The sequence below is a fragment of the Pristiophorus japonicus genome, chromosome 3 (genome assembly GCF_044704955.1).
Source record: "Pristiophorus japonicus isolate sPriJap1 chromosome 3, sPriJap1.hap1, whole genome shotgun sequence".
NCBI classification, from domain to species: Eukaryota; Metazoa; Chordata; class Chondrichthyes; family Pristiophoridae; genus Pristiophorus; species Pristiophorus japonicus.
The window spans coordinates 223,764,592-223,780,980 of NC_091979.1; the positions used below are offsets into that span (position 1 = coordinate 223,764,592).

The 16,389-nt window shown below is 53.0% G+C and overlaps 1 protein-coding gene across 5 annotated transcripts in view; it reads right to left on the reverse strand.

Annotated features, from left to right (window-relative positions):
* Positions 1 to 16,389, reverse strand: part of LOC139260128 (poly(A)-specific ribonuclease PNLDC1-like) — a 166,785-nt gene that overhangs the window by 133,517 nt on the left and 16,879 nt on the right. For all 5 annotated transcript variants that reach the window (XM_070876318.1, XM_070876319.1, XM_070876320.1 and 2 more), the window contains one exon: positions 9,547 to 9,670. In XM_070876318.1, coding sequence (XP_070732419.1) covers positions 9,547 to 9,670 — 124 coding nt within the window. The remainder of the gene's footprint in view (positions 1 to 9,546; positions 9,671 to 16,389) is intronic.

Consider the following 16,389-nt stretch of genomic DNA (forward strand, 5'->3'; position numbering starts at 1 on the left):
TTAGAAACCGACCACAAGCCCCACACGTCCCTCCTATCCGAGAGCAAGGCAATAAACGCCAACGTCTCGGCACGCATTCAACGGTGGGCACTCATGCTGGCCTCTTACGATTACACCATAAGGCACAGACAACTGTGCCGACACGGTTAGCAGGATACCCCTGGCGACCACGGAAGGGTCTGAAGAACAGGACTGTGAGATAGTCATGGCAATCAATCCCTTTGAGTCCACAGGTTCGCCCATGACAGCTCGCCAAATCAGAGCCTGGACGACCAGCGACCCAAGGTTATCCCCAGTAAAAAGATGTGTCTTAACTGGTGACTGGGCAGAGGCTCGCGATGCCTGCCCCGAGATCATCAAACCTTTCCATAGGCACATGCATGAGCTGACACTACAAGCAGACTGTCTGATGTGGGGCAGCCGTAGTCATGCCTCTGCGAGGCAGAGAGGCATTTGTCCAGGAGCTCCACCGCAAGCACCCGGGGATCGTTCTCATGAAGGCCATAGCCAGATCCCACGTCTGGTGGCCTGGTAATGACGCGGACTTGGAGCTCTGTGTCCGACGGTGCACCATTTGTGCCCAACTCAGTAATGACCCCTGAGCCCCTGGCCCACCAAACCGTGGTCGCGGGTGCATGTAGACTATGCGGGCCCATTCATGGGCAAAATGTTCCTCGTAGTCGTCGATGCATTTTCAAAGTGGATGGAATGCACCATTTTAAACTCAAGCACACCTCCACCACTGAGGAGAGCCTTGGAACCATGTTCGCAACGCACGGCATTCCTGACATATTGGTGAGTGATAATGGTCCATGCTTCACCAGCACAGAATTCCAAGATTTTATGAGTGACCACGGCATATATCATGTTAGGACGGCACCGTTCAAGCTGGCCTCCAACGGCCAGGTGGAGCGAGCAGTGCAGATCACTAAACAAGGCATGCTCAAAATCCAAGGTCCCACGCTACAGGACCGCCTGTCGCGACTGCTGCTGGCATACAGATCTCGTCGCATTCATTGACTGGGGTTCCCTCCGCGCAACTATTGATGAAACGGACCTTAAAGACAAGGCTCTCATTAATCCTCCCAGACATGCATGAAATCGTTGAGGCAAAGCACTGTAAGCTAACTGAGTACCATGACCGAAATTCGAGGGGGAGGTGGAATGAGATAGGGGACAAAGTATTTGTGCTAAACTATGGCAGGGATCCCAAATGGCTTGCAGGGACAGTAACAGACAAGGAAGGAAACAGGCTACTGGTGGTACAAATGGACAATGACCAAACCTGCCGGAGGCATGTAGACCAAGTCAAAAGTAGATTTACCAACAACACTGCTAAACCAGAAGTAGACTTCAATGTGGAACTCACACCACACCTAGTTGACAGACAGAAGGAACAACCTGAGGAAAGGGCAATCCCAACAGACAGCCCAGGCGATACACCTACAATCACACCGAAAGAAAAACAGGCACCCATGCAAACAACTGAACCACGACTAAGACGCTCCACGTGAGAGCGTAGACCACCTGAGAGACTGAACCGATAAAGACAATAAGACCTTCGGGGAGGGTGATGTCATGTATCTCATACTACTGTACATAACTGTATCTTACCATGCTATACATAACTGTAACTAGATATGACCTGTAACCACAAGCTTACCTTACCACCAGGGGTGCACTTGCAGGAGACACTGGATACCTGTCCCAGACAGGTATATAAGGACAGGTCTCAGGCAAGTGTGGCATTCGAGAGCTGTGTAATAAAGGTGCAGGTCCTGAGTGACCTTGACTTCAGCATGTGCCTCGTGTGAGTCTGTACTGCAGGGACAGGACTTTACATTATACTTAGACTGTGACCCCTGGTTCTGGATGTCCCCAACATCGGGAACATTCTTCCTGCATCTAACCTGTCCAGTCACGTCAGAATTTTATGTTTCTATGAGATCCCCACTCATCCTTCAAAACTCCAGTGAACAAAGGACCAGTTGATCCAGTCTCTCCTCATATGTCAGTCCAGCCATCCCTGGAATTCGTCTGGTGAACCTTCGCTGCACTCCCTCAATAGTAAGAACGTCATTCCTCAGATTAGGAGACCAAAACTAAACACAATATTCCAGGTGAGGCCTCACCAAGGCCCTGTACAACTGCAGTAAGATCTCCCTGCTCCTAGACTCAAATCCCCTAGCTATGAAGGCCAACATACCATTTGCCTTCTTCACCGCCTGCTGTACCTGTATGCCAACTTTCAATGACTGATGTACCATGACACCCAGATCTCGTTGCACCTCCCCTTTTCCTAATCTGCCGCCATTCAGATAATATTCTGCCTTCGTGTTTTTGCCCCCAAAGTGGATAACCTCATATTTATCCACATTATACTGCATCTACCATGCATACGCCCACTCACCAAAGCTCTCTCCCTCTCCCCCCGCAAAGCTCTCCCTCGCTCCCTCCCCCCCGGCAAAGCTAAACCTCGCCCCCTCCCGCCCTCTCCCCCTGCAAAGCTCTCCATCGCCCCCTCCCGCCTTCTCCCCCCGCAAAGCTCAACCTCGCCCCCTGCCCCCCCGCAAAGCTCTCCCTCTCCCCCCCGCAAAACTCTCCCTCTCCCCCCCCGCAAAACTCTCCCTCTCCCCCCCCGCAAAACTCTCCCTCTCCCCCCCCCCCCGCAAAACTCTCCCTCTCCCCCCGGCAAAAAAACTCTCCCTCTCCCCCCCGCAAAACTCTCCCTCTCCCCCCCCCCCCCGCAAAACTCTCCCTCTCCCCCCCCCGCAAAACTCTCCCTCTCTCCCCCCCGCAAAACTCTCCCTCTCTCCCTCTCTTCCCGCAATGCTCTCTCTCTCTCTCTCTATCTATCTTCTTCTCACCCTGCGAAGCTCTCTCTCTCTCTCTCCCCCTCCCTCCCCGTGAAGCTCTCTCTCTCTCTCTCTCTCCTCCCGCTAAGCTCGCTCGCTCCCCCTCCCCCTCTCTCTCTCTCTCTCTCTCCCTCTCCCTCTCTCCCCCCGCAATGCTCCCTGTCTCTCTTTCTCTCTCCCCGCAAAGCTCTCTTTCTCCCCCTCTCCCTGCAAAGCTCTCTCTCCCTCCCTCCCCACTAAGCTCTCCCTCCCTCTCTCTCGGCAAAGCCCTCCCCTCCCTCTCTCAGCAAGGCTCTCTCTCTCTCCCCCCGCTAAGCTCTCTCTCTCTCTCTCCCTCCCTCCCTCCTCGCTAAGCTTTCTCTCTCCCTCCCTCCCCGTGAAGCTTCGTCTCCCCTTCCCCATGAAGCCCTCTCCCTCTCCCTCTCCACGAAGCTCTCTCCCTCCCCCGCTCCCCGTGAAGCGCTCTCTCTCTCTCCCCCTCCCTTTCTCCCCGCAAAGCTCTTTCTCTCTCCCCGCAAAGGTCTCCCTCTCTCTCTCCCTTCCTTTCTCCCTGCAGAGCTCTCCCTCTCCCCACAGAGCTCTCCATCTCTCCCTCCCTCCCTCTGCAAAGATCCCTCTCTCCCTGCAAAGCTCTCCCTCTGCAAAGCTTTCTCTCTCCCTCTCTCCCCGTAAAGCTCTCTCCCTCCCCATGAAGCTCTCTCCCTCCCCACGCGAAGCTCTCTCCCTCTCTCCCCACGCGAAGCTCTCACTCTCTCTCCCTCTCTCCCCGCAACGCTCTCTCTCCCTCCCTCTCTGCAACGCTCTCTCTCACTCTCTCCCCGCAACGCTCTCTCTCCGCATAGCTCTCTTTCTCCTTCTCTCCCCGCGAAGCTCTCCCCATCTCCCCAACACACTCTCTCCCCATAAAGCTTCCTCTCCCCCTGCAAAGCTCGCTCTCTCTCTCTCCCTCTCCCTCTCCCTCTCCCTCTCCCTCTCCCTCCCCCCCCCCCACCCCCCCCGCAAAGCTCTCTCTCCCCACAAAGCTCTCTCGCCACTGTTAATTCCTGACTCTAATGTACTGACTTACACAAGACAGATGCTGAAGTCAAGGTCACTCAGGACCTGCACCTTTAATTCCAGCTCCCCAGTGCTGCACTTGCCTGAGACTTCCCTTTATATACCTCAGTGGGACAGGTATGGAGTGCCTCCTGCAGGTGCACCCCTGGTGGTAAGGTATGCTTATTGTTACAGGTCATATCCAGTTACAGTCATGTATAGCATGGTAAGGTACAGTTATATACAGTAATGAGAGATACATGACAGCTCCCTCCCTCTCACCCCGCAAAGCTCTCTCCTTCCCCCTCTCCCCACAAAACTCTCTCTCCCTCCCCCTCCCTGTGAATCTCTCTCTCTCTCTCTCTTTCTCCGTGAAGCTCTCTCTCTCTACCCCTCCCACCCAATGAAGCTCTCTCTCTCTCTCTCTCTCACCGCTCGCTCCCCACGAAGCTCTCGCTCTCCTTCCCTCCCTCTCCCTCCGCAAAGCTCTTCTTCCCTCTCTCCTCGCAAAGCGCTCTCTCTCCCCCTCTCTCCCCACAAAGTTCTCGCTCTCCCTCCCTCCCTGCAAAGCTCTCTATCTCCCTCTCTCTCTTCCCCCCCCTCTCTCCACGCAAAGCTCTCTCTCTCTCTCTCTCTCTCTCTCTCTCCTTCTCTCCCCCAACCTCCTCACAAAGCTCTCTCTCTCCCTCCCTTCCCCGCAAAGCTCTCCTTCTCCCCGCAAAGCTCTCTTCCCCCACTCTCCCTGCAAAGCTCTCTCTCTCTCCTCTTTTCTCCCCGCGAAACTCTCTTTCTCGCTCTCTCTCTACTTCCCTCTCTCCCCTCGATGGTCTCTCCCCCTCTCTCGCACTCTCCCCACGAAACTCTCTCTCCCTCTCCCCGCAAAGCTCTCCATCTCCTTCTCCCCGCAAAGCTCTCCCTCTCCCTCCCTACAAAGCTCGCTCTCTCTCCCCCTCCCTCTCTCCCCACAAAGCGCTCTCGCTCTCTCCCCACAAAGCTCTCTCTCTCTTTCTCTTACTCTCACTCTCTCGCTCTCTCCCCGCAACGTTCTCTCTCCCTCGCTCGCTCTCTCTCCCTGCAAAGCGCTCTCTCTCTCTCTCTCTCTCTCCCTCCCCGCGCAGCTGTCTCCCTCCCTCTCTCCCCGCTAAGCACTCTCTCCCTCCCAGTGAAGCTCTCTCTCCCCCCACGCAAAGCTGTCTCTCTCGCTCCCTCCCTGCAACACTCTCTTTCTCTCTCTCTCTCCGCAGCTCGCTCTCTCTCTCTCTCTCTCCCCGCGAAGCTCTCTCTCTCTCCCCCTCCCTGCCCGTGAAGCTCTCCCTCTCTCCGCAACGCGCTCACTGGCTCTCTCTCTCCCCCTCGCTCTCTCCCTGCAAAGCTCTCCCTCTCTCCCTTCCCACAAAGTTCTCTCTCTCCCTTTCTCCCCGCGAAGCACTCTCTCTCCCTCCCTCCCTTTCTCGCCACAAAGCTCTCTTTCTCTCTCCCGGCAAAGTTCTCCCTCTCTCTCCCCCCGCAAAGCTATCCCTCACCCTCTCTCCCCGCAAACGCTCTCACTCTCTCTCCCTCCCTCTCCCTGCAAAGCTCCCTTTCTCTCCCTCCCTCTCTGCCCGCAAAGCTTTCTCTCCCTCCCAGTGAAGCTCTCCCCCACCCTCCCAGTGAAGCTCGCTCCTCTCCCATGCGAAGCTCTCTCTCCCTCCCTCCCTCTCTCGCAACGCTCTCTTGCTCTCTCTCACTCGCTCTCACCCTGCAAAGCTCTCTCTCTCTGTACATAGCTCTCTCTCTCCCTCTCACCTCTCTCTCCCCCTCCCTGCCCGTAAAGCTCTCCCTCTCTCTCCGCAACGCGCTTTCTCCCCGCGAAGCTCTCTCTCCCTCCCTCCCTTTCTCTCCGCAAAGCTCTCTTTCTCTCTCCCCGCAAAGTTCTCCCTCTCCCCGTAAAGCTATCCCTCACCCTCTCTCCCCATAAAGCTCTCTCACTCTCTCCAAGCAACGCTCTCTCACTCTCTCCCACCCCGTGAAACACTCTCTCTCTCTCCTTCTCTCTCTCTCCCCCCGCAAAGCTCTTTCTCCCTCCTTCTCTCCCCGCAAAACCATCTCTCTCCCTCCTTCTCTCCCCGCAAAGTTCTCTCTCCCTCCTTCTCTCCCCCCGTAAAGCTCTCTCCCCGCAAAGCTCTCTCTCTCTCTCCCTCCCTCCGAAGCTCGCTCTCTCCTCCTCCCTCTCCCCCTGCAAAGCTCTCTCTCGCGCGCGCTCTCTCTCTCTCTCTCTCTCTCTCTCCCCACAAAGCTCCCTCTCTCCCTCCCCCTCTCCTCACAAAGCTCTCTCTCTCCCCCTCTCTCTCTCCCCCCACAAAGCTCTCTCTCCCCTCTCTCTCCCACTCTCCCTCTCCCACCCCGCAAAGCTCTCTCTCTCCCTCCCGCCCCGTGAAGCTCTCTCTCTTTCTCTCTCTCTCCCTCCCTCCCTCCCTCTCTCACGCTCTCCCTCGCTCTCTCACGCTCTCCCCACGAAGCTGTCTCTCTCTCCCGCCCTCCCCCACCCCCCCGCGAAGCGCTCTCTCTCTCTCTCTCTCTCTCTCTCTCCCTCCTCGCGAAGTGAAGCTCTCTCTCTCTCCCTCCCTTTCTCCCCCGCAAAGCTCTCTTTCTCTCTCCCCGCAAAGGTCTCTCTCCCTCCCTCTCTCCCCGCAAAGCTCTCTCTCTCCATCCCTCTTTCCCCGCAAAGCTCTCCCTGTCTCACCACAAAGCTCTCTCTCCCTCCCCGTTGTAAAGTCCTGACCCTGCAGTACAGACTTACTCGAGGCACATGCTGAAGTCAAGGTCACTCAGGACCTGCACCTTTATTTCACAGCTCTCGAGTGCCACACTTGCCTTTATATACCTGTGTGGAACAGGTATGCAGTGTCTCCTGCAAGTGCACCCCTGGTGGTAAAGTATGCTTGTGGTTACAGGTCATATCTAGTTACGGTCATGTATAGCATGGTAAGATACAGTTATATACAGTAGTGTGAGATACATGACACCCGTGAAGCTCTCTCTCTCTCTCTCTCTCTCTCTCACCCACCCTCCCAGTGAAGCTCTCTCTCTCCCCACACGAAGCCCTCGCTCCCTCCCTCCCTCTCTCTCTCTCTCTCACTCTCTCCCCCCGCAACGCTCTCTCGCTCTCTCTCTCTCTCTCTCTCACCGCAAAGCTCTCTCTCTCTCTCCCTCTCCCCCCGCAGCTCTCTCTTCCCCCTCCCCGCGAAGCTCTCTCTCTCTCCCCCTCCTTGCCCGTGAAGCTCTCCCTCTCCCCGCAACGCACTCTGTCTCTCTCTACCTCTCTCTCCCCGCAAAGCTCTCTCTCCGTCCTCTCTCCCCGCAGCTTTCTCTCTCTCCTACCCCCTCTTTCCACACGAAGCTCACTCTCCCCACGAACCCCTCTCTCTCTCTCCCCCCCTCTCCTCACAAAGCTCTCTCTCCCTACTTTCCCCCACAAAGCTCTCTTTCTCCCGCAAAGCGCTCTCTCCCCCTGCAAAGATCTCTCTCCCACTCTCCCCTCAAAGCTCTCTCTCCCCCCATTTCTCCCCGTGAAGCTCTCTCTCTCTCTACTTCCCTATCTTCCCGTGAAGGTCTCTTTCTCCCCGTCTCTCTCACTCTCCCCACGAAGCTCTCTCTCCCTCTCTCGCTGCAAAGCTCTCCCACTCGCTCCCTCTTTCCCCGCAAAGCTCTCCCTCTCCCCACCCCCCTCCCTCTCTCCGCAAAGCTCGCTCTCTCTCCCCCTCCCCCCGCAAATCTCTCTCTCTCCCTCCCTCTCTCCCCACAAAGCTCTCGGTCTCTCTCTCACCCCGCAAATCTCTCCCTCTCCCCTTCCCTATTTCCGCAAAGCTCTCTCTCTTTCTCTCCCCCTCTCCCCGCAAAGCTCTCTCGCTCTCTCCCCCTCTCCTCACAAAGCGGTCTCTCTCTCCCTCCCCGCGAAGCTCTCCCTCTTTCCCCGCAAAGCTCTATCTCTCCCCCCTTCTCCCCGCGAAGCTCTCTCTCTCTCTCTCTCTCTCTCTCCCTCCCTCCCTCCCCTCGAAGGTCTCTCTCTCTCTCTCTCCCCCTCTCTCTCGATCCACGAAGCTCTCTCCCCCTCTCCCCGCGAAGCTCGGTCTCTACCTCTCTCCTCATAAAGCTCTCCCCCTCCCCCCGCAAAGCTCTCTCTCTCCCCCTCTCTGTCTCCCCCCACGAAGTTCTCTCTCTCTCCCACTCTCTCTCGATCCACGAAGCTCTCTCCCCCTCTCCCCGCGAAGCTCGGTCTCTACCTCTCTCCTCATAAAGCTCTCCCCCTCCCCCCGCAAAGCTCTCTCTCTTCCCCTCTCTCTGTCTCCCCCCACGAAGTTCTCTCTCTCTCCCCCTCTCCCCCCGCAAAGCTCTCTCGCTCTCTCTCCCCCCACAAAGCTCTCTCGCTCTCTCCCTCTCCCCACAGAGCGCTCTCTCTCCCTCTCTCCCCGCAGAGCACTCTCTCTCTCTCTCCCCCCACAAAGCTCTCTCTCTCTCCCCGCAGAGCGCTCTCTCTCTCTCTCTCTCTCCCCGCAAAGCTCTTTCACGCCCCCACTCTCCCCGCAAAGTTCTCTCTTTCCCCCTCTGTCTCTACCTCTCCCCCTCAGCTCTCTCTCACTCTCCTCGCAAAGCTCGCTCGCTCCCCCTCTCCCCTCGCAAAATTCTCTCACTCCGTCTCCCCGCAAAGTTCTCTCTCTCTCTCCCTGTCCCCCGCAAAGCTCTCTCATTCTCCCTCTCACTGCAAAGCTCTCGCTTGCTCCCCCTCTCCCTTCGCAAAGGGCTCTCTCGCTCCCCCTCTCAAAGCGCTCTCTCGCCCTCCCTCTCTCCGCAAAGCTCTCCCTCCCTCTCCCCGCAAAGCTCTCCCTCCCTCTCCCCGCAAAGCTCTCCCTCCCTCTCCCCGCAAAGCTCTCCCTCCCTCTCTCTCTCTCTCGCAATGCTCGCTCTCCCTCCCTCTCTCCCCACAAAGCTCTCCCTCCCTCTCTCTCTCGCAATGCTCTCTCTCCCTCGCTCTCTTTCCCTCCCCCTATCCCCCCACAAAGCTCTCGCTCTCCTCTCTCCCTGCAATGTTCGCTCTCTCTCTCTGTCCCTCCCTCTCTCACGCAAAGCTCTCTCTCTCTCTCTCTCCCTCCCTCTCTCTCTCCCCGCAAAACTCTCGCTCTCCCTCCCCCTCTCCCCGCAAAGCTCCCTCCCCCGCAAAGCTATCTCTCTGCGACCCTACCCCTCTCTTCTCACGGCACCCTCTCTCCCTCTCCCCCCCCCCCCCCCCCCCCCCTCTCCACCCCCGCAACCGTCTCTCTCTCTCCCTGCGATGCGCTTCCTCTGCCATCCTGCAATGCGCGCCTACAGGCCCCGCCCCCTAGCCACCTCCCCAGATGCCCCTCCCCCTAGCCACCGCCCCAGGGGGCCCGCCCCCTAACCACCGGCCCAGGGGCCCCGCCCCCTAACCACCGCCCCATGGGCCCCGCCCGCTAACCGCCGCCCCAGGGGCCCCGCCCCCTAACCACCGCCCCACGGGCCCCGCCCCCTAACCACCGCCCCATGGGCCCCGCCCCCTAACCGCCGCCCCACGGGCCCTGCCCCCTAACCGCCGCCCCAGGGGCCCCGCCCCCTAACCGCCGCCCCAGGGGCTCCGCCCCCCCCCGGGCCATCCACCTACCTTCTTGAAGTCAAAGCCATACTTGGTGAGGAATGAGCAGCTGGACGACTGAAAGGTGAATTCCGCATCCATGGGCCCAAAGTTCGGCGGAAAGAGGTAGAAATTGTAGCAGAGGGTCGCAAACCTAGGGTTTGAGTGAGAATTATGTTGAATTTGCAGCACAGAAGGAGGCCATTCTGCCCAACTGGTCCGTGCCGGTTTTTATGCTCCACACGAGTCTCCTCCCATTCCTCTTCATCTCACCCAATCAATGTATCCTTCGATTCGTTTCTCCCTCATATGCTTGTCTAGCCTCCCCTTAACTGAATCTATTCTATTCACCTCAACCACTCCTTGTGGTACCGAGTTCCATATTCTCGCCACTCTCTGGGTAAAGAAGTTTCTCCTGAATTCCCTATTGGATTTATTAGTGACTCCCTTATATTTATGGCCCCTAATGCTGGTCTCGCCCGCAAGTGGAAACATCATCACTACGTCTGCCCTATAAAATTCTTTCATAATCTTAAAAGACCTCTATCAGGTCACCCCCTCAGTCTTCTCTTTTCTGGAGGAAAAGAGCCCCAGCCTATTCAATCTTTACTGATAATTATAACAACAACTTGCATTTATATAGTGCCTTTAAACGCAGTAAAATGTCTCAAGATGCTTCACAGGAGTACAAGACAAAAAAATAATTTGACACCGAGCCAGTTTTTATGGCAGATGATGTAGGTTTTAAGGAGCATCTTGAAAGAGAAAAGAGAGAGGTAGAGAGACGGAGAGGTTTAGGGAGGGAATTCCAGAGTTTAGGGCCCAGGCAGCTGAAGACATGGCCACCGAGGGTTGAGCAGTTATAATCAGGGATGCTCAAGAGGGCAGAATTAGAGGAGCGCAGACATCTCAGGGGGGTTGTGGAGCTGGAGGAGATTATAGAGATAGGGAGGGGCGAGGCCATGGAGGGATTTAAAAACAAGATGAGAATTTTGAAATTGTGGCATTGCTCAACCAGAAGCCAACGCAAGTCAGTGAGCACAGGGGTGATGGGTGAACAGGACTTGGTGCGAGTTAGGACACGGGCTGCCGAGTTTTGGATGACCTCAAGTTTACATAGGGTAGAACGTGGGAGGTCAGCCAGGAGAGCGTTGGAGTAGTCAAGTCTAGAGGTACCAGGATGGTATGTTGCCTCCCTGGTGCCAGAGTTAAGGATTGTCACCGAGCAGCTGCAAGACATTCTGGGAGTGGTGGGTGGGGAGTGGGGAGTGGAAGAACAGCCAATCGTCGTGGTCCATATTGGTACCAATGACACAGATAGAAAAAGGGATGAGGTCCTTCAGGCAGAATTTAGGGAGCTAGGAGAGAGTTAAAAAGCAGGATCTCAAAAGGTAATCATCTCCAGATTACTGCCAGTGCCACATACTAGTGAGTACAGAAATAGTAGGATAGAGCAGATGAATATGTGGCTGGAGAAATGGTGCAGGCGGGAGGGCTTTAGATTAGTGAGGCATTGGGACCGTTTCTGGGGGAGGTGGGACCTATACAAACCGGATGGGTTGCACCTCAACAGAGCCAGGGGCCAGTATCCACAGCGGAGGGTTTGCTAGTGCTGTTGGGGAGGGTTTAAACTAGCTTGGCAGGGGGATGGGAACCTGAGAGTAGATTCAGTGCAACGAGAAGCAAAGCTGGAATTGGGCACCAGAGAAGTAAAAATAGAAAGTGAATTTGGAAGACAGAAGAAACAATGGCTGGAAAATAGACAACAGGGGAGCATGGCAATACTAAATGGTATATACTTCAATGCAAGGAGTATAGGAAATAAGGCAGATGAGCTGAGAGCACAGATCAACACTAGGGAGTATGATATTATAGCTATTACTGAGACATGGCTGAAAGGGCAGGTATGGCAGCTCAACATTCCTGGTTACAGGATTTTCAGACGGGATAGAAAGGGGGTAAAAAAGGAGGGGGGGGGTCGCAGTATTGATTAATGAAACAATTACAGCAGTGAGAAGGGATGATATGTTAGAGGGATCATCAAACAAAGCGATATTGGTTGAATTAAAGAACAAAAAAAATGGCGATCACACTACTGGGAGTGTAGAAAAGACCCCAAATCAGTCAGAGGGAGATAGAAGAACAAATATGTGGCAAATTGCTGCGAAGTGCAAAAACTATAGAGCTGTGATAGTGGAGGATTTCAACTACCCTAACTGGGAAAAAGCAAGTGTGAATGGTACAGAGGGTACAGAATTCCAAAAATGCATTCAGGAGAATTTCTTTAGCCAGAATGTAACAAGCCCAACAAGGGAGGGGGCGGTTCTGGACTTGGTTTTGGGGAATGAAGAGGGGCAGGTGGAAGGGGTATCAGTGGGAGAGCATTTTGGTGCTAGTGATCATAATTCAGTAAGATTTAGGGCAGTTATGGAAAAGGACAAAGGGGAGCCAGGAATAAAAGTTTTCAACTGGGGTAAAGCCAATTTTGCTGAGCTGAGATGGGGTTCGGCCAAAGTGGACTGGAAACGGCTTCTTGATGGTAAATCAGTGTCAGAGCAGTGGGAGGCATTCAAGGAGGAGATCCTGAGGGTCCAAGTATGTTCCCTTAAAAAAAAAGATGGGACTAACAAATCTCGAGCCCCCTGGATGTCAAGGGATATACAGGATAAGATAAAGAAAAAAAGGGAAGCTTATGACAGATACCGGGAACTCAATACTGCAGAAACTCTAGGAGTATAAGAAGTGCAGGGGTACAATTAAAAAAGATATCAGGAAAGCAAAGAGAGAGCATGAAAGAATGTTGGCAATTAAAATCAGAGAAAACCCAAAGTTGTTATATTTATACATTAAGAGCAAGAGGATAACTAGAGACCATAAAGGAAATCTGTGTGTGGAGGTGGAAGACATGGGTAGGATTCTTAATGAATACTTTGCAACCGTTTTCACAAAAGAGAGGGGTGATGCAGGCTTTCCAATGAGGGAGGAGTGTGACATATTAGAAGAGATACGTATAGTATAGTAGAGGCAGTATTAAGGGCTTAGCAGCTTTGAAAGTGGATAAATCCCCAGGCCCGGATGAAATGTATCCCAGGTTGTTGAGAGAAGCAAAAGAAGAAATAGAAGGGAAGGTCGCATCTGACTAACTTGATTGAATTTTGAGAGGAGGTAACCAGCAGGGTCGATGAGGGCAGTGCGTATATGGATTTGAGCAAAGCTTTTGATAAGGTCCCACATGGCAGACTGGTCACAAAACGAAATAGTGGGGGGGGGGGGGGGAGGAGGGAGGTTCAGCTGAACGAAAAATTTAAGAAGTCAAAGAATAAGGAGAAGGCAATAGAGCAGGGTAACACTGGGGGAAATGAAAACCAGAGCGTGACAGGAAGGGACAGAGTGTATAAACATAAAGATGAATCAGAAAGTGGGGTGGGTCAACGCAAGAAAAAAGGTAAAAAAAAAACACATTTAAAAGCTCTTTATCGGACTGCACGCGGCATTCATATCAAAATAGATGAGTTCACGGAACAAATAGATACAAATGGGTATGATCGGATAGCCATTACAGAAAGGAGGTTACAGAGATAGAGGGGGTGGTAGGGCTGGAGGAGGTTACAGAGATAGGGAGGGGTGTAGGGTTGGAGGAGGTTACAAAGATAGGGAGGGTTGTACGAACTTGGAGGAGTTTACAGAGATAGGGAGGGTTGTAGGGCTGGAGGAAGTTAGAGATAGGAAGGGTTGTCAGACTGGAGCAGGTTAGAGATGGAGGGTTGCAGGGCTGAAGGAGGTTACAGAGGCAGGTAGGGTTGTAGAGCTGGAGGAGTTTACAGAGATGGAGAGGGTTGTAGGGCTGGATGAGGTAACAGAGATAGGGAGTCTGTAGGGCTGTTGGAGGTTACAGTGATAGAGGGTTGTCAGGACTGAAGAAGGTTACAGAGACAGGGAGGCTTGTCGAGCTGGAGGAGGTTAGAGATAAGGAGCGGTTGTAGTGCTGGAAGAGGTTACAGAAACAGGAGGGTTGTAGGGCTGGAGGAGGTTACAGATAAAGGAGGGGGGGGGGGGGAAAGAGGTTGAACAGCAGGAAGAGGTTACAGAGATAGGCAGGTTTTTCGGGCTGGTGGCGGTTTCGGAGATAGAGAGTCTTGTAGGGGCTGGAGAAGCTTACAGAGACAAGGAGACTTGTAGAGCTGGAGGAGGTTTCAGAGATAAGGAAGGGTTGTAGGAGGTTAAAGATAGGCAAGGTTGTAGGGCTGGAGGAGGTTCCAGAAATATGGAGAGTTGTAGAGCCGGTAGAGGTTAGAGAGATAGGGAGGGTTGTAGGGATGGAGGAGATTACACAGATCGGAAGTCCTGTAGGGCTAGTGGAGGTTACAGAGAAAGGAAGGGTTGTAGGAGGTTAGAGATAGGGAGGGTTGTAGGGCTGGAGGAGTTTACAGGAGATATGGAGAGTTGTAAGACCGCAAGAAGTTAGAGAGATAGGGAGTGTTGAACAGCAGGAGGAGGTGACAGAGATAGGGAGAGTTGTAGAGCTGGTGGAGGTTTCTGATATAGAGAGGCTTGTAGGGCTAGATAAAGTTAGAGAGATAGGGAAGGTTCTAGGACCAGAGGAGGTTATAAAGATAGGGAGTTTTGTGGGGCTGGAGGAGGTTAGAGAGATCGGGAAGGTTGTAGGGCTGGAGAAGATGAAAGGAATATGGAGGGTTTCAGGGCTGCAGGAGGTTACAGAGATAAGGAAGGTAGTAGGGCTAGAGGAGATTACAGATAGGGAGGGCTGTAGGGCTGGAGGAAGTTACAGAGAGAGAGAAGGTTGTAGGGCTGAAGGAGGTTACAGAGACAGGAGGGTTGTAGGGCTGGAGGAGATTACAGATAATGGAGGGGGGGGTTGAACAGCAGGAGGAGGTTACAAAGATAGGCAGGTTTTTTGGGCTGGTGGAGGTATCTGAGATAGGGAGGGTTGTAGGGCTGGATGAGGTTAAACAGATCGGGAGTCTTGCAGGGCTGGTGGAGGTTACAGTGATATGGAAGGTTGTAGGGGCTGGAGGAGATTTCAGAGATGGAGAGGGTTGTAGGGCTGAGGTGTTTACAGAGATATGGAAAGTTGTAGGACCGGAAGAGGTTAGAGAGATAGGGAGGGTTGTAGAGCCGGAGGAAGATAAGAGATAAGGAGGGTTGTAAGGCTGGAGGTTAGAGATAGGGAGGGTTGAAGGGCCGGAGCAGGTTACAGAGATAGGGAGTCTTGTCGGGCTGGTGGAGGTTACAGAGAAAGAACGCAAGAAATAGGAGCAGGAGTAGGACATGCGGCCCCTCGAGCCTGCTCTGCCAATAATACGATCATGGCTGATCCGATCATGGACTCAGGTCCACTTCCCTGCCTACTCCCCATAACCCCTCATTCCCTTATCGGATAAGAATCTGTCTATCTCTGTCTTAAATTTATTCAATGACCCAGCTTCCACAGCTCTCTAAGGCAGCGAATTCCACAGATTTACAACCCTACGAGAATAAATTTCTCCTCATCTCAGCTATTAATGGGCAGCCCCTTATTCTAAGATTATGCCCTCTAGTTCTAGTTTCCCCTATCAGTGGAAACATCCTCTCTGCATCCACCTTGTCAAGCCCCCTCATAATCTTAGACGTTTCGATACAATCACCTCTCATTCTTCTGAATTCCAATGAGTAGAGGCGCAACCTACTCAACCGTTCCTCATAAGTCAACCCCCACATCTCCAGAATCAACCGAGTGAACCTTCTCTGAACTGCCTCCAAAGCAAGTATATCCTTTCTTAAATATGGAAACCAAAACTGCACGCAGTATTCCAGGTGTGGCCTCACCAATACTCTGTATAACTGTAGCAAGTCTTCGCTGCTTTTATATTCCATCCCCTTTGCAATAAAGGCCAAGTTTCCATTGGCCTTCCTGATCACTTGCTGTACCTGCATACTATCCTTTTGTTTTTCATGCACAAGTACCCCCAGGTCCCGCTGTACTGCGGCACTTTGCAATTTTTCTCCATTTAAATAATAACTTGCTCTTTGATTTTTTTCTGCCATAGTGCATAACTTCATACTTTCCAACATTATACTCCATCTGCCAAATTTTTGCACTCACTTAGCCTGTCTATGTCCTTTTACAGATTTTTTGTGTCCTCCTAACACATTGCTTTTTATCGTCAGCAAACTTGGCTACGTTACACTCAGTCTCTTCTTCCAAGTCATTAGTATCGATTGCAAATAGTTGGAGTCCCAGCACTGATCCCTGCAGCACCCTACTAGTTACTGATTGCCAACCTGAGAATCAATCATTTATCCCTACTCTGTTTTCTGTTAGTTAGCCAATCCTCCATCCATGCTAATATATTACCCCCAACCCCGTGAACTTTTATCTTGTGCAGTAACCTTTTATTTGGCACCTTGTCAAATGCCTTCTGGAAGTCCAAATACACCACTGGTTCCCCTTTATCCACCCTGTCCCTTACATCCTCAAAGAACTCCAGCAAATTTGTCAAACATGACTTCCCTTTCATAAATCCATGCTGACTCTGCCAGACAATTTTGCTTTTCCAAATGTCTTGCTATGAATTATTTAATAACGGACTCCAACATTTTCCCAACCGCAGATGTTAAGCTAAGTGGTCTATAGTTTCTTGCTTTTTGTCAGCCTCCTTTTTTTTAAAAATAGGGCCGTTACATTTGCAGTTTTCAAATCTGCTGGGACCTCCCCAGGATCCAGGGAATTTTGGTAAATTACAACCAATGCATCCACTATCCCAGCTGTTACTTCTCTTAAGATCCTAGGATGCAAGCCATCAGGTCCAGAGGATTTATCAGCCTTTAGTTCCATTATCTTACTGAGTACCATCTCCTTAGTGATTGTGATTG